General features: G+C 42.9%; 1 protein-coding gene across 4 annotated transcripts in view; it reads left to right on the top strand.

The window, feature by feature from the left end:
• Window positions 1-18124, top strand: part of SEPTIN11 (septin 11) — a 106000-nt gene that overhangs the window by 42778 nt on the left and 45098 nt on the right. For all 4 annotated transcript variants that reach the window (XM_027971118.3, XM_027971119.3, XM_027971120.3 and 1 more), the window contains exon 2: window positions 7413-7527. In XM_027971118.3, coding sequence (XP_027826919.1) covers window positions 7413-7527 — 115 coding nt within the window. The remainder of the gene's footprint in view (window positions 1-7412; window positions 7528-18124) is intronic.

Consider the following 18124-nt stretch of genomic DNA (forward strand, 5'->3'; position numbering starts at 1 on the left):
AGACACAGGTTTCCTGATGACCTATTAAATGCTGGCTCTCCCATATGTACCATTTCCTTAGTTCCTCCCAGCCACCTTGCCAAGTGGACCATTTTTACTGATGGAGGAACAGGGACTAAAACAGGTAGGGATTCAGACCCATGGCTATCTGACTCCAAGCTTTGTGCCATCCTACTTTTTGGCTAAGCAAGATTTGGAAATGTGGAACATATTTTAAAGCAGCATTCAGAATGTAGGTGTTGGTGCACATTCTTATGTAATTTGTTTTATAATTATTTCCATAATGAAGTCAGCTAGACATCTTCTGCAAAACTTGTTGACTGTAATCTTCAGAGTACCCACATTCCTTTGGGCAGAAGATAGTGTTTATCTGGCAGGCTTCTGCAAGCTGGACTTGTATTTTCCTGGTAGGTTTGGAGAACTCCAGCCTTCCTGAAAGATGTTCCCTGAATTTCCCTAGCCAAAAGCTCCTGTTTCCCCTTAGTCATCCTATAGTATTTATCTCTCTTATCCTTAATACTACTTGTGTCCTATCTCTACTACTACACGGTAAGCCTCTGAAGGGTAGGAAAAGCATTTATCAATGAATAACAAAACTAATGTATTTTTGTTCCCTTAGTGCTTTGAGCAGTGTTTTTTTGAATGAATAAATAAATAATGGTGTTCATGTCACGATGATCTGGGAAGAGAAAAATGAGGTTGTCATGTTAAAGACTGGTTATTTTATACTATAGAATTTAGTCATAACTCATTTCAGGATGGATTGGGCCTAGAAATCATCCAAGTACAGCCCTCCCTGGGTAGCTTAGCAAATGGAGGGCTGAATCAATTAAGGTCTTACAGTTACTGGCTTGGTGGCTCCAAGTTGGCACTTGCATCTCAGAAATGGTCCAAACTAAGCCTTTTATTATTGGCTTCATGTGCCGTAGATGAAAAAAAATCAAAGTCTCAGCATTGCCAGGACCCGTGAAAATATACTTAAGAGCTCCTTTGCCAATTCTAATTTTCAACTTCCACCTCTTATGGTTGCCAGAGAATTATTTTAGAGAACATTTTTTTTTTCTTTCTAGTTTAATATATTGGCTTTCAGTAGTGGCTAAAGTCATTGTATTGTCTACCAAGGAACTACCTAGGAACTTAGATCATCATGTGGTTAACAGTGACTCTGGAATCTGACCTCCTGAGTCCACATTTCAGCTTTTCACCTTATTGGCTGTATGACCTTGGGAAAGTTACTGAACTTTGTGGGCCTCTGTTTTCTCATCTGGCAGTGGAGAGTGGGTAACAGTAGTTAACTACTCATAGAACTGTTAAATTCTCTAGTTCATTCATGTTTAGGGCTTTCCTAGAACCTTGATCAATAAACGTTAGCCGTCGTATGGTGGTGGAATGCCAGATAGCTTGAGGCACCTTTATCCAATCATCATTTTTCCTTTTATTGGTAAAGGGAATGTTTATTGAAATTCACCCTGAGATTTCATAGTTAAGACAAGGGTGTGTGTTAGTCACTCAGTCATGTCTGACTCTTTTCGATCCCATGGACTGTAGCCCACTAGGCTCCTGTATCCATGGACTTCTCCAGGCAAGACTACTGGAGTGGGTAGCCATTCCCTTCCCCAAGGGATCTTCCTGACCCAGGGATCGAATCCAGGTCTCCTGCATTGCAGGCAGATTCTTTACCGATTGAGCCACCAGGGAAGCCCAGTAAAGACAAGACTGGAGATAAAATTTCTATGGGATCTGGAAGGTTTGGATGTGTTGGAGGCCATAAGATCTTCCCAGATAGAGGAAATATCATAATATGAATAAAGTCTGATGAGGAGAAACCAGGGGGTCTCCCAGGAACTGTAAGTAATTCCATTTAACTGCAGTGGAATGTCCTCCTCTGGGAGGATGGGAGATTTGATATCAGCCTACAGAAGCTCCTGAGAAGGCAGAGTAAGAAGTTTGGATTGAGGGCCTTTGAGTACCAAGATCCCTTTTGCAGCCAAGTAGATTGAGGGAGAATTAGAGGGAGTGGGATCCAAGCAAGGAGACCTGTTCGAAGGCTGTTGAATTAGTGAGAATAAAGAGGAGGAGGGCGCAGCATTAATAACACTTTGAAATGAATGAGACGGTGGGACTCAGGCACAGATTAGTGCCATTAAGAGAAGTAGGAAACCCTGGAATAGGGGTGGTTTGCAATCAAGGAAGATGATTTCAAGTTTGGTGAACAACGATTTAAGGTACAAGTAGGACAACCTAGGAGAACTGCCTCTGGGGTAGAAATTCAGAACTGGAGTGCAGACGGAGCTCAGTACTAGACAGAAAATTCGAGTCGTTGCTAATATATGATAGCAGTAAAGACATTAGAATATCTGAGATTCCCTGCGATCATATCTAGACTCGAGCCCCACACACATTCTTTGGGTCGAGGCAGCTAAGGCATAGAGCTACAGGCTTGGTACTGTGAGATGCAGAGTGCAGGAATTCATTTCAGCTGCTGTGTGTGAGTTAAATAGACTCCTCTCACATATCCTGCAGTGATTTTAGTGTTTAAGCCTGTTCGGAGGAGCCTCCCATTTCCCATTGTCCCATCACCCCCTGCTGGGCAACAGCCCTCAAGATTCCTTTAATGCTGGGCAGTCCTTTAATGGACTTTTGAAGTGGCATTATAAAATTTACATATTTTATATGACAAAGAAGACAGAGACATTGAAGACATAAATTCAAAGTAAAAAAAAAATTTTAAGACCAAACTGTTTTATAACCTTTCATTTTGTATGTGGTTTTCAGTGGGTATAAAAATACTCGGTGGGTGTGTGGGTGGTTTCTCGTGTTTTGGAAATGGTGAGAATATGAGATGCTGAGCACTGGGTTCTGGGATGAGAGCTATAATTACTAACTCTGATTCTTTCCCCGGATTGGCCTGGGTGAATATCTGAATCTAAAAACCCAACAACTGTCCAGAATCCAGAGCAATAAACCACTCTTTCCTCCCCCGCCCCAGAAATTAAAAGAATTATTGTGGCAAAAAAGGAGAGGGAGTGTAGGATGATAGTTCTTCCTTGCCTGGCCTCCTTTCCTGCTGCTTGTTGTCTGCTCAAGGCCGTGGTACGTCAGGAAAGAGGCTGGTGTGATGGTGTCTCCTCGCGGGCTTCACAGCAGCCACTGCACAGCTGTGATGGAAAGAGTTCTAAATATAACCCAGACTCGTTTCAGATCTTCTCCTTCAGTCTTGGCGGATGTGGTAAACACCCTAAAAATACCTGCTGCCTGAACCTTTGGGGTATCTGGAGAGGAAAGGGCAGGTGGTAGCCTTGGGGCCTCCTGGTGGTGCTGGGAGGCCTGGCCAGCTACCAGAGCTGCTGCCCCCGGGGGCTGCTCCCCAAGCTGTTGGGTGCGCTGTTGGCCAGGCCATCCTGCTCAAGGATAAGCGCCCGCTCTTGAGTCTCATATTCACTGCTGGCAGGTTTCAAGGAGGCTATTCATAGCCTCGGCATCTGTTCTCTGTACCAGTGACCTCAAACCTGCAGCTGCCACCATGGTATTCAGGGGGAGTGGTGGTGGTTTCCAACCTTACTTCACAGAATCAGAATTTTAGTGCTTGCAAGGCCCTTAGATGTCATTTTGTCCATAAAACGTTGCGCTAAAATCCCAACATTTAGGGAGTCACATTTCTCCTTCTCTTTAGTGAAATGATTTGGAAATGGAGTTTCAGCCTTTGAGTATTCAAAGACATCACTCTCGTTTACTGTGGAATACACATAGGAGGATGATGAAGAACCATCTTTTAAAAACTATTGACCAACTGATTCTGTGCAAGGTTTTCCCTTCTTTATTTAAAACAAGGGAACTCTGAGGCTCGTTTTCTTACCCCAAATTCACTATCTTGAGTATAAAGCTCATTGGCAACATATCCAGAAACCAGGAAGACTTTCAATAACTAGTTTCTGGAATCCCATACCGTAACTGTAGTTCTTAACTGAAGGACCATAGGTAGCCTCTGTTTCCCTGGGAAGGAAGGGTTTTACAGATGATCTCCAATACCCACAGAATGCACTCAGCATTATGGAGGAAGTTCAGTTCAGGTCAGTCGCTCAGTCATGTCGGACTCTTTGCAACCCCATGAATCGCAGCAGACCATCCTCCCTGTCCATCACCAACTCCCGGAGTTTACCCAAACTCATGTCCTTCGAGTTGGTGATGCCATCCAGCCATCTCATCCTCTGTCGTCCCCTTCTCCTCCTGCCCTCAATCCCTCCCCAGTACCAGGGTCTTTTCCAATGAGTCAGCTCTTCGCATGAGGTGGCCAAAGTATTGGAGTTTCAGCTTCAGCATCAGTCCTTCCAATGAACACCCAGGACTGGTCTCCTTTAGGATAGACTGGTTGGATCTCCCTGCAGTCCAAGGGACTTTTGAACACCACAGTTCAAAAGCATCAATTCTTTGGCGCTCAGCTTTCTTCACAATCCAACTCTCACATCCATACATGACCACTGGAAAAACCATAGCTTTGACTAGACGGACCTTTGTGGACAAAGTAATGTCTCTGCTTTGTAATATACTGTCTAGGTTGGTCATAACTTTCCTTCCAAGGAGTAAGCGTCTTTTAATTTCATGGCTGCAATCATCATCTGCAGTGATTTTGGAGCCCCAAAAATAAAGTCTGACACTGTTTCCACTGTTTCCCCATCTATTTCCCATGAAGTGATGGCACCAGATGCCATGATCTTCATCTTCTGAATGTTGAGCTTTAAGCCAACTTTTTCACTCTCCTCTTTCACTTTCATCAAGAGGCTTTTTAGTTCCTCTTCACTTTCTGCCGTAAGGGTGGTGTCATCTGCATATCTGAGGTTATTGATGTTTCTCCCAGCAATCTTGATTCCAGCTTGTGCTTCTTCCAGCCCAGCATTTCTCATGATGTGCTCTGCATAGAAGTTAAATAAGCAGGGTGACAATATACAGCCTTGACGTACTCCTTTTCCTATTTGGAACCAGTCTGTTGTTCCATGTCCAGTTCTAACTGTTGCTTCCTGACCTGCATATAGGTTTCTCAAGAGGCAGGTCAGCTGGTCTGGTATTCCCATCTTTTCAGAATTTCCCACAGTTTATTGTGATCCACACAGTCAAAGGCTTTGGCATAGTCAATAAAGCAGAAATAGATGTTTTTTTGGAACTCTCTTGCTTTTTCCATGATCCAGCAGATGTTGGCAATTTGATCTCTGGTTCCTCTGCCTTTTCTAAAACCAGCTTGAACATCTGGAAGTTCACAGTTCACATATTGCTGAAGCCTGACTTGGAGAATTTTGAGCATTACTTTACTAGAGTGTGAGATGAGTGCAATTGTGTGGTAGTTTGAGCATTCTTTGGCATTGCCTTTCTTTGGGATTGGAATGAAAACTGACCTTTTCCAGTCCTGTGGCCACTGCTGAGTTTTCCAAATTTGCTGACATATTGAGTGCAGCATTTTCACAGCATCATCTTTCAGGATTTAGAAGAGCTCCACTGGAATTCCGTCAGCTCTACTAGCTTTGTTCATAGTGATGCTTTCTAAGGCCCACTTGACTTCACATTCCAGGATGTCTGGCTCTAGATGAGTGATCACACCATCATGATTATCTGGGTCGTGAAGATCTTTTTTGTATAGTTCTTCTGTGTATTCTTGCCACCTCTTCTTAATATCTTCTGCTTCTGTTAGGTCCATACCATTTCTGTCCTTTATCGAGCCCATCTTTGGGTGAAAAGTTCCCTTGGTATCTCTAATTTTCCTGAAGAGATCTGTAGTCTTTCCCATTCTGTTGTTTTCCTCTATTTTTTTGCATTGATCGCTGAGGAAGGCTTTCTTATCTCTCCTTGCTATTCTTTGGATGGAACTCTGCATTCAGATCCTTATATCTTTCCTTTTCTCCTTTGCTTTTCGCTTCTCTTCTTTTCACAGCTGTTTGTAAGGTTTCCTCAGACAGCCATTTTGCTTTTTTGCATTTCTTTTCCATGGGGATGGTCTTGATCCCTGTCTCTTTACAATGTCATGAACCTCCTCTGTCCATAGTTCATCAAGCATTCTATCTATCAGATCTAGGCCCTTAAATCTATTTCTCACTTCCATGTATAATCATAAGGGATTTGATTTAGGTCATACCTGAATGATCTAATGGTTTCCCCTACTTTCTTCAGTTTAAGTCTGAATTTGGCAATAAGGAGTTCGTGATCTGAGCCACAGTCAGCTCCTGGTCTTGTTTTTGCTGACTGTGTAGAGCTTCTCCATCTTTGGCTGCAAAGAATATAATCAATCTGATTTTGGTGTTGACCATCTGGTGATGTCCACGTGTAGAGTCTTCACTTGTTGGAAGAAGGTGTTTGCTATGATCAGTGTGTTCTCTTTGCAAAACTCTATTAGCCTTTGCCCTGATTCATTCCGTATTCCAAGGCCAAATTTGCCTGTTACTCCAGGTTTTTCTTGACTTCCTACTTTTACATTCCAGTCCCCTATAATGAAAAGGACATCTTTCTTGGGTGTTAGTTCTAAAAGGTCTTGTAGGTCTTCATAGAACCATTCAACTTCAGCTTCTTCAGCATTACTGGTCGGAGCATAGACTTGGATTACTGTGATATTTGAATGGTTTGCCTTGGAAATGAAAGGAGTTCATTCTGTTGTTTTTGAGATTGCATTTCAGACTCTTTTGTTGACCATGATGGCTACTCCATTTCTTCTGAGGGATTCCTGCCCGCAGTAGTAGATAGTGGAGGGGAGTAGTAGTGGAGGAAGTTAGCACCGTATAATACAGCCTAAGTCATCCAGCTTTTGAAATACGATAACTACCTTAGCCCCATTCTCCTTCAGTAGACTCTTGAGCAGGTGTGGGGAGTGCAGAGCCTGCGGGGGAGAGCAAGGAGGCCCCACAAAGCCTGTCCAGTTCATGCTAGAGAAGGAACCAAGCCCTGTGCTGTGCCATTTTCAATATGTTCAATATGGTGGTTGCAGAATTTCTGCATAGGAACGGGAATGCATCCTCCACTGCGAGTTTCTGAAAGCTCCTTCCTGTGTCTGGAAGAGAGTCCTTTATTTTTGCCCTCCGGGTTGAAAAGTTTTCTTGAGCGCTTGAGGCTGTCCAAAGGGTTGGAGTTTTAGTGTCACTTAGAGCATGTCGGTATCAGCCCCCTCTGGAAAGTGTATTTCCCCTGAACTGGCGCACCTGTAAGCATTCCTGAGCTGCCTGGGCGGGAGATGGTGTGCTTTGGGAGTCAGTGTGATTTTTGTATAAAGAGTATGGTTCTAGAGTTGGTGGCTTCGGTTGTGTAGATGCCAGGGAGGGGGTGGGCACAGAGGGGTCGCCTTTTTCCCCATGTGCCAAGAAGAGAGGACGGGAGAGGGAGGGGTGCCCAGGGGGTGTTGTCACGGGCTCTCAAACGTTTCCCTTCTGACATTTCAGAATGAAGAGCTTCGAAACTTATCCCTTTCTGGCCATGTTGGATTTGACAGTCTCCCAGACCAGCTGGTCAACAAGTCGACTTCTCAAGGATTCTGTTTCAACATCCTGTGTGTTGGTAAGTGGCTCATCGCTTACCGCTGCGCAACGAGTCTGACTCTTAGGTGTTGGCAGGTGACTGTCAGAGGGGCATGTTTCGGGAAATAAGGGAATGACATTTTCACTCGTTTATTATCTGTAAAGCAAGACAATAATATCTCTACTCCACATATGCCGCACAGTTCTTAGCTTGGCCAAGAAGTTCGTCCTGAAGAAACTTTTTGGCCAACTCAAAGATAGAGACATAAATGCTTTGTCAGTTTCGTGGTGTTGCTCAAATTATTTTTATTTATGTCACATAGTCAAGCAATGATCAGTTTAATATTGCTGTTGAATCACTTATTTTAATTTTTCACAGGGGAGGGACTTAGACCCTAACTAGACTATGAGTACTCCGTCATGTCCAATTTTTTACACCCACATGGACTGTAGCCCACCAGGCTCCTCTGTCCATGGACTTTTCCAGGCAAGAATACTGGAGTGGGTTGTCATTTCCTCCTCCAGGGGATCTTCCCGACCCAGGGACTGAACCCACATCTCTTGTGTCTCCTGCATTGGCAGGTGGATTCTTCACCACTGAGCCTGCTGGGAAGCCCATGACTAGACTGTAGCAAGTTGAGGGAAGGAACGGATGTGCACATACACAGAAAGATCATTCAAGAGCATTTAAAAATTTGTTTCCAGGGTTTCTGAATAGGGTGCAGTAGTAATCTCCATTCAGAGAAGGCAATGGCACCCCACTCCAGTACTTTTGCCTGGAAAATCCTATAGATGGAGGAGCCTGGTGGGTTGCAGTCCACGGGATCGCTAAGAGTCGGACATGACTGAGCGACTTCACTTTCACTTTTCACTTTCATGCATTGGAGAAGGAAATGGCAACCCACTCCAGTGTTCTTGCCTGGAGAATCTTAGGGACGGGGGTGCCTGGTGGGCTGCCCTCTGTGCGGTTGCACAGAATCGGACATGACTGAAGTGACTTAGCAGTAATCTCCATTGAAATCTTTTTAAAGATATGCTTCTGCCTACTGCAGGTAAAATCCGCAATTACTTTAACCACTTTGATAAACTGAGAATACTTGAAAATTTTGCTTTTAGAGTAAAAGACAATCTTAAATCCCATTTTATACATGAAATAAAATTTCCATCTGAATTACTGAATTAACCTTTAGTCTTTCAATTGGAGTCTGAAATTGATCTCCATTTATTCCTGGTAGATAAATGGGAAAAGGCCAAGGAGATCTGACTTACGTGTTTGCATCTCCACTATGTTTTATTCATAGCCTTTAAATGTGATGTTGGCCTGTGCTTCTGGTCTTGGTATTTTTCTTCTTTAGCCATATCTTTTTTAAACCAAGAGGAGGAAGGTAGGAAAGAAGGTGGAGAAAAAGAGGAAAGTAGAAACAGGGCTTTCCTGTTGATTGGAAGCAGACGTGTCCTTGAAATAGATCATGGCCTTTCCTTCAGCTTCCCTGTCACTCTTGATGGAGGACCAAGCTGCCCAGCAGAGAAGTGGCTCGGGTTACACTGCTTCATGGCCATTGTCTTCTGGGCATAGACTTCAAGACAAACCAAAAGGAATTCTACCTGTAGCCAATACGTATTATTCTGTATGTCTCCTCCCTACAAGCTTAGCAGAATGTACCTGACTTACTTCTCTTGTCTAAGTAAAATGAAGTGAATTTAGCAGAGAAAGGTGTGTGTTCAGTGGAAGTCAGTTGTTGAGAGGGAGGGATAGATATCTTCCTTTCTGAAAATCTTCGAGAGGAGCATGTTGAATGTGGCATCTGCATGGGCGTTGAAAGCCACCGCCAATCTACCCCCCAGCCAGCTCACTGTTTGGCGTTCTGTCTGGAGCACCAGAGAGGAACATGAGCAGGGCCGCCAGCTCTCCTTTTTTCTGTTTTCCCCACATTAAAATTCAGCAGGGGACCCCCTGGAATGGCAGCTTGCTCTACAGAGTGGCATAAATGAGTTGTTTTTTCTCTTCTGCTAAATGCTCATTGCAGAGCAGAGTGATTCTTCATTAGCATAGTGATTTGTTGGCAATTTGTTGATTTTTCTATTGAAAAGTATGCTAAATTGTAGGCCAATTACTATTCTAGCTTCTCTTGTCTGTCTCCCCCAGCCCTGCCTTCAAAATCAGCTTCTAGAATGCATTTGAGAGTTACGATCCAGCCTCTGTCTCGTCCAGTGGAACCAGACTGGAAGGATCTGGTTTGACCTGGTGTGTGGTATGCAAGTGTTGGCTCGTTGGCTGACCATTGTGTTAGTAGTGCAATTAGTGATACTAGTTGGAATTCCTCACAAGACACATCCATGCTGTGCTGTTGCATTTGGAAAGCAGCTGGTATTCCGATTCCCCTGGGTGGGTGATAATTCCTGAGATTCTTAGGTTTTTACTCTGGTTCCATTCTTGGTTGTTGTTTAGTCACTAAGTTGTGTCAGACTCTTTTTGAGACCCCCTGGACTCCATTCGTAACCACGTTTAAAATTAGTTTTTCACTTAATATTATGAGTGCTAAGTTGCTTCAGTCGTGTCTGACTCTTTGAGACCCCATGGACTGTAGCCCGCCAGGCTCCTCTGTCAATGGGATTCTCCAGGCAAGAATACTGGAGTGGGTTGCCATGTCCTCCTCCAGGGGATCTTCCCGACCCAGGAATCGAACCCACATCTTCTGTGTCTCCTGCATTGGCAGGTGGGGTCTTTACCACTAGCGCCATCTTGGAAGTCCATTATATGGCATGGGTGTGTGTTAGTCACTCAGTTGTATCCAACTCTATGTGACTCCATGGACGGTAGCCCACTAGCCTGCTCTGTCCATGCGATTCTCCAGGCAAGAATACTCGAGTGGATTTCATGCCCTCCTCCAAGGGATTTTCCCCACCAGGGATTGAAACCAGGTCTTCTGCATTGCAGACGGACTCTTTACCATCTGAGCCACAAGGGATGCCCTAATACAATGCATATTTCTAGTTAAAAAATTATAAAGTATCCCTATTTTTCCCCTCCCACCCTCATTTTCATTCCACAGAGATAAAACTGTGGAATCCTTCTACAGACTTCCTACACTTGGAAGTTATTTTCAGAGGCTGAAAACAACACCAGTTGTTATTTTACAGCTTTTTCATTAATTAATTTTTAAAAATTAATTTTTATTGGAGTATAGTTACTTGACAATGTTATTAGTTTCTGCTGTACCCCAAAGTGAATCAGCCCCAGGTATGCATGTATCCACTTTGTCTTGGAGTTCCTTCCCATTTAGGTCACCACAGAGCCTTGAGCATGGCAGTGTTGTTGAAGTCCAACATGGGTCTCGCAGGGCTAAAATCAAGGCCTCTGCAAGGCTGTGCTCCTTTCTGGAATGCAAGGGGAGAAGACACTTCCTTTTTTCCCCTCTGCTAGAGGCTGCCCACATTCCCTGATACTTGGACCTTTTCCTCCATCCTCAAAGCCAGCAGTGTTGCACCTCTCTCTGACTGGTCTTGGATTAGGAAAATTTCCACAGAGAATCGCAGAAATCTAGTTTAAACTGAGTTAAGGCTCTTCCTCAACCCCAAAACACACTGCAAAGATCCTATACCGAGTTGTGTAATTAAGAACAGCCTGGTCTAAGAATTCAAAGAGCATTTCCAGGGCTCCGTCTCCAGTTTCCGATCCTGCTGGCTTCTTCGTGGCTTTTACTGTGTTTGGGCTTTTTCTTCCCTGAGGTGGTGGGGCCGCCGGCAGTATCTCCAGCTCAGCAACCTCAAGGGGAAGAAGAAGCCATTCCTGACACGGCTTCTTCAATAGTCACGGGATTGTCTGATCCACCAGGCCTGAGTCATCCACCCACCCGGGGTGGGAGATGGGGTTTATCTACCCTGAAACACACGAGGGTCCCTGAGGAGAGGAGACATGGGCAGAAGGCAGGCAGAGCACGGGGGAGCCACACACTGGGCAGGTCTCTCGTGATTGGATAAGCGCTGTTCTGTTTTGGTTTTATACGAATGAGATCATGCTGTTCTGCTTTTCGAATTTTCCTTTTTTTACTTCATAGTAAGTCCTTCCCCCTCCTTCTCTGCCCGTATATCTAGCAATCCGGGTTCTTTTGCACAGCACTTTGGAGAAGGAAATGGCAACCCACTCCAGTACTCTTGCCTAGAAAATCCCATGGACAGAGGAGCCTGGTGCAGGCTATTGCCCATGGGGTCGCAAAGAGTCGGACACGACTAAGCGACTTCACTTTCACTTTCACTTTGGAGCCCTTTGGTTGGAACGAGCTTTAGTTCTTTGAGAAACAGGGGGTGTCAGCATTAAGTTAAATGTACTTATCTTCAGAGGATAAAACACATCAAATCCCTTCACAAATACTTTACAGCAAAATATCCGTAGAAGACGACAGTTCTCAGTGTCAATTAATGCTCTATTTTTAAAGTAAGAGTCTACGAAAAGCATTCTAGTTGATCCAAATGTTTTGACAGCCACTTAGAGAAGTGGGTGTCGTATTTAACTTGAGTATCCATGCTACTTTCTCTTCTCCTTGTCATCCTACTGTGCATTTACGTGTTTTACACAGTATGCGCGCCCATGGTGTTTATAGCATCATTATTTTGGGTGAAAGATAGGGAAGGAAATTAAAGACTGAAAAAAAAGTTATGATCCTAGTAAGGAAGCTGATGTTTTTCTAAAAGGTCTTAGAATCGTAAGTTTGTTCTGTGGGAAGAGCCCACAGGTTGCAAAGAGAGAGGAAACAAACCAGGGCAGAAATTAATCCTGGTGTGCGCTTCGTTTAGTTTTAGAGGCACTGAATTAAATATTGTTAGAGCCTATCTCTCTCAGTCCTAGAGAGAATGTAACAGCAGGAGAGTAGTGTTCACTTAACTGGGAAGAGAATTCTTTTTTTTTTGGCTGCACTAGCTCTTCGTGGCTTTCTCTAGTTGCGGCGAGTCGGGGCTACTTTCCAGTTGTGGTGCGTGTGCTTCTCATTGTGGTGGCTTCTTTAGTTGTGGAGCATGGCCTCTAGGGTGTGCAGGCTCAGGAGCTGCTGCAAATGTGCTTAATGGCTCCGCAGCATGTGGAATCTTCCCGACCAAGGATCAAACCCATGTCCCCTGCATTGGCAGGCAGATTCTTAACCACTGAAGTCTGGAAGAGAATTCCTGATGCTAAATCGGGTATCAGACAGCCAAGGGTTCATAGTTCTTTTACCCTCCATCTTGCCTGTAACATGCCAGTTCATCCCCAAAACTGTACTTCAGTTTAAATAAAGTGTTTCTTTCTTAAACTTTAAACTTTTTATTTTGTATTGAGGTATAGAAATTAAAAGACACTTAATCCTTGGAAGGAAAGTTATGACCAACCTAGACAGCATATTCAAAAGCAGAGACATTACTTTGCCAACAAAGGTCCATCTAGTCAAGGCTATTGTTTTCCAGTGGTCATGTATGGATATGAGAGTTGGACTGTGAAGAAAGCTGAGTGCCGAAGAATTGATGCTTTTGAATTGTAGTGTTGGAGAAGACTCTTGAGAGGCCCTTGGACTGCAAGGAGATCCAACCAGTCCATTCTAAATGAGATCAGTCCTGGGTGTTCTTTGGAAGGAATGATGCTAAAGCTGAAACTCCAGTACTTTGGCCACCTCACGTGAAGAGTTGACTCATTGGAAAAGACTCTGATGCTGGGAGGGATTGGGGGCAGGAGGAAAAGGGGACGACAGAGGATGAGATGGGTGGATGGTGTCACTGACTCGATGGACGTGAGTTTGAGTGAACTCCGGGAGTTGGTGATGGACAGGGAGGCCTGGAGTGCTGCAATTCATGGGGTCGCAAAAAGTCAGACATGACTGAGTGACTGAACTGAACTGATAGCCAATTAACAATGTTGTTATAGTTGTGGTAGGCGAACAGCAAAGGGACTCAGGGGTGCATATACTTGTATCCATTCTCCTCCAGTGCCCCTCCCATCTAGGCTGGCAGGTAACATTGAGCAGAGCTCCATGTGCTATACAATGGATACCACCTTGCTGGCTCCCTGTTTTGAATATAGCAGTATGTACATGACCTTCCCAAACTTCCTAACTATCCCTTCTGCAACCGTAAGTTGGTTTTCTAAGACTGTGAGTCTCTTTCTGATTTGTAAGTTCATTTGTATCATTTCTTTTTAGATTCCACATATAAGGATGTCATACAATATTTCTCCTTCTCTGTCTGACTTACTTCACTCAGTAGGACACTCTCTATGTCCATCCATGTTGCTGCAAATGGCGTTATGTCGTTCTTTTTAATAAGCTTTTCTTTCTTATCCACACTGTATTTCTAAGTTAGTACCCAGTCTTTTTTCACAATTCAGAATTTATTGATCGTTGTCATTCTCTTTCCAAAATGACACCAGCTCTGTGAGAAACTACACCATTGATCCTGCTGTGTGTGGTTCTTTGTGCACCTACACAGAGGGATAAAATACTGCGACATCCCGGCTTTTGAAGAGCAACCAGTTCAATAGTAGGGTCAAAGTAAATTAATAACACATTTTGAGAGTAGAATTTTTAAAAATAATTTCACTGGTTGTTTTGAGAGAATGGCAGAAGAGAAATAGAAAGCAGATGAGTTTAAGATCATTTTAGCTAAGGCAATAGTGTCATCATTAGCTGTGGAATTTTGCAATCAGATCTTAAACATTTTTATCCCAGCTTGCTTTTCCAGGAACGGCTATAAGTGGTTTAAGGGTAGAATGAATAAATGAATGAATAAAGATAAAATTAACCCCAGAAAACAAAGTGAAGATTGGAGTCAGAGCAAAGACCTGCCTATAGCAGTTGATTCTCTCAGGAACACATTTATCTCTTAGCTAGTGTGGCCAGAGCATGGGGGTCCCAATCAGTCTATGGATATTTGTTAAACACATATGTGCCAAACACAAGTTAAATGTTTAATGAGGACAGACTTATAGGAATTATAAACTAAAAACAAAAGGGTTGCTGCAGATAAAATACAGTTTACCTGGAAAAATCTCTCTTGTAAATTTTCAGAAAAGACATATGTGGCTGTCGCTCCATTTAAACTTGGGTTCCTGAGCTTCCCCCACTTGGGGGTCATTGAGCTATGCAATGCTGAGGGTCACATGCAGGTCTTCCAAGTCCCTGGTGGTATTAGCCAAAGCGTACTTCATCAAACAGGATTCTATGAGGAGTTAAAATAACACAACATAACTCTCTGATTATCTGGCTCCGTCCAAGAATAAAACCTCGACTGTTTAGAGGAGACAGACAGACCTTCATTCACAGCTATTTGAGTAGGTATAATAATAATTATCCAAGTAGCCAGTTTTGGCAATCAGAGTGAAAATGCTGAATCACTGATCAACTATTTGCTCAGTTTACAATTAATTACCTTCTAATTAATAATACATTCCTCTGTGCTCTTTTTGTTTTCCTTCTTTTTCTTTTTAAACAGTGTCCAGCTTAGAGCTTGAGATTTATGTAAGCCTGAGAACAGAATGGAAGAACCTGCTTTCCACTGTGCTGTGGGTGTCCAGCTTACCAGCACTGGCAGGGGCAGAAGCAGAAGCCCCAGATAGCACTTCAAGAGGAAATCTCTAATTACTCTAACAACTGTTGAGGCAGATGAACTTATCACAGAATAAACAACAGACTCAGAAAAATCTACCAAAGTGGCAAATCTCAGTATAAGTGATCACTATGACCACTTTCCAGTTACTTTTTATGGAAGTCTTCCTCAGAGCCAGGAGTTCTGAGATGTTTTAGAGTTGCTGTTAGTCTTAATTGTCTCGAAATATTGTTGTGGTTGTTGGGTTTGAGTTGTAACTTACACTAGGTAGGCTTTCAGTTACTTAATTCAAAGGAAGCCTTTTTGCTCTTGCATGTCCTTAAAAGTATAGCAAATGCCTTCTTTTCTGAGGCTAGAGATTGACCTCAACAACGAATGCATTGAAAAGCTCTCCTAGTTCTCTAGAATTCCTTTTATTCTCCAAACTGTCATTTCTTCGTGAAATACTTTTGGTGAATTGCACTGCTGCTAGGGTAGCGGTGTCTAATTAGGGCTCTTAAAAGCACAGAGCGTAGAAATGGAAAGTTAAGCACTCTGAAATTTAGAGGAACAGTGGTTTTTCCAACCCGTTGATTAACCCTGTGCTATAAGTAGGGCCTGGAATGCTAATTGTTCATAAAGTCCACCTTAATGCAAATAATAATTAAAATTATGTTGCCTTAAAAAAAAGGCATCATATTCTTGATTCACATATGCTTAACTAATTATCAACTTAGGACATGGTAATTTCAGTGCTGTCCAGGTAACCTAGAATTCTTTTTTTTTTTTTTTCCAATTTTTTATTTTTTATTTTTTTTTTAAATTTTAAAATCTTTAATTCTTACATGTGTTCCCAAACCTGAACCCCCCTCCCACCTCCCTCCCCATAACATCTCTGTGGGTCATCCCCATGCACCAGCCCCAAGCATGCTGTATCCTGCGTCAGACATAGACTGGCGATTCAATTCTTACATGATAGTATACATGTTAGAATGCCACTCTCCCAAATCATCCCACCCTCTCCCTCTCCCTCTCCCTCTGAGTCCAAAAGTCCGTTATACACAGCTGTGTCTTTTTTCCTGTCTTGCATACAGGGTCGTCATTGCCATCTTTCTAAATTCCATATATATGTGTTAGTATACTGTATTGGTGTTTTTCTTTCTGGCTTACTTCACTCTGTATAATCGGCTCCAGTTTCATCCATCTCATCAGAACTGATGCAAATGAATTCTTTTTAACGGCCGAGTAATACTCCATTGTGTATATGTACCACAGCTTTCTTATCCATTCATCTGCTGATGGACATCTAGGTTGTTTCCATGTCCTGCCTAGAATTCTTGCCATGTAAATTGTAGTCTTTATGGCTGTTCTGAGGGAAAGAGATGGAAGTAAGATGGGTCACTTTTCCACTGTCAGAACCTTGACCTTATAGAGGAAATTTTATAAGGTAGCTCTTCTGTTCTTCCTTTGTCTTTACTCTGGGCTTCTCTTGTGGCCCAGCTGGTTAAGAATCCACCTGCAATGCGGGAGACCTGGATTCAATCCCTGGGTGGGGAAGATCCCCTGGAGAAGGGAAAGGCTACCCACTCCAGTAAATTCTGAAAAGAAGTTTGCTGTATCAGGAAAGATACTCATGTACTTAAAATGACTGGAGTACCTTCAATACAGAATTGCTGTCTGGATTCTCTGTATCTTAGGAGTGAAAACCCTGTTTTGTTTCTGTATCCATTGCTTCGTAACTTTATTTTGCTCAAGAGTTATTTTGTTAAGTTACCAATCATGGGTATGTGCTGTTGAGCATTACAGAGCCTACTTTGATTATGTTTATTGATGGGTCTTTTTGGTTAGAATATTAAAGAAAGGAAGACAGGAAGCAGTCTTAACTGCTACACGGCCAGACTTCATGGAGATTCTGAACAACATTCAGGATATTACAGAAATTCAAAACATTTCAGTTGCTATCGTTAATTACCATTTTACCCCCAGCACCTGTGCTTGTTACATAGTAAATACCAAAGTATTATAAATGAATGAGTTTCGGATACTAAGTCTACTGTGTCTGTCTGCTCTCTTTCTCCTATGTGCCTGGCTAATGGTCTGTCAACATGTCTTCTGTGTATTTATAGCCTCATGGCCTCTGCTTATTCACTTCTCTTAGTATATCTTTTCTTTCTCATGCCATCATGCTGTGTGCAGACTCAAAGCCCCAAAGAGAGAAGTGTGATTAGATACACAGATCACTGTTCAATGTGGAGCATTCTCACAGCATCATAATTGCACTTCCATGGGTGCAGCCCTGGGGATACCCCCAGGAGACAACAGGGGGGGTAGCACTGGTCCAGTTACCTGTGGTCATTAGCAAGGTCCAAGGGATAAACTATGGTCTTGCTTGTAAGAGGAAGGTGGTTATGGCAGACATGTAAATACCATTCCCATAATAGTAAATCAGAGTCTGGTTGGTATTCAGTCACGTTCGAGATCAGATTCTAAGCTATGGGTGCGCACCATATCCAGCCAGTTGACTGTTGTATTCCCAACACTTGGCACAAAGCTGAAAAAGACACTGGCTGAATGAAGACTGATGAAGGAGGAAGTTCTTTGATCTTAGGTGTATCAAGTCCAATGGGTAAAGCTGAAGAGTTGGGCAAATGTTCTTGACCAACTTTTATCCTACAAATGAATCATGGTAGTCAGTGGCAAACCACAGACTCTTCTAATTAGAGAAAGCTCAGTTACAGAGAGATTCCGTTCTACTTCATTTTTATACTATGTTGGAAAGCAATGAGTAATACAGAACTTCTAATTAGTAAGTGGATTTTGTCTTTTCAATGGGAAAGTTGCCCTAAGGCTGCCAATCCTAGAGCTCTTTTTTTCTCCGATAGAATTGTCACCATCCTAAAAGGCATTACAGCAACCCTTCAGAAGAGAGACATTGTCCCTAAGAACATCATGGGATTGAGATTTTTTGAAAGGGCTACAGTATACTGGTATGTTTAAATTGAGCTGAAAATCTAATTGGGGAAATTTTCCAAATGTTGTTTTAAAAAATGCATTCCTGTAGATAATGTTTCTTGATTTTTACCCCCACACAC

This window comes from Ovis aries, chromosome 6, assembly GCF_016772045.2.
Source record: "Ovis aries strain OAR_USU_Benz2616 breed Rambouillet chromosome 6, ARS-UI_Ramb_v3.0, whole genome shotgun sequence".
Lineage (NCBI taxonomy): Eukaryota > Metazoa > Chordata > Mammalia > Artiodactyla > Bovidae > Ovis > Ovis aries.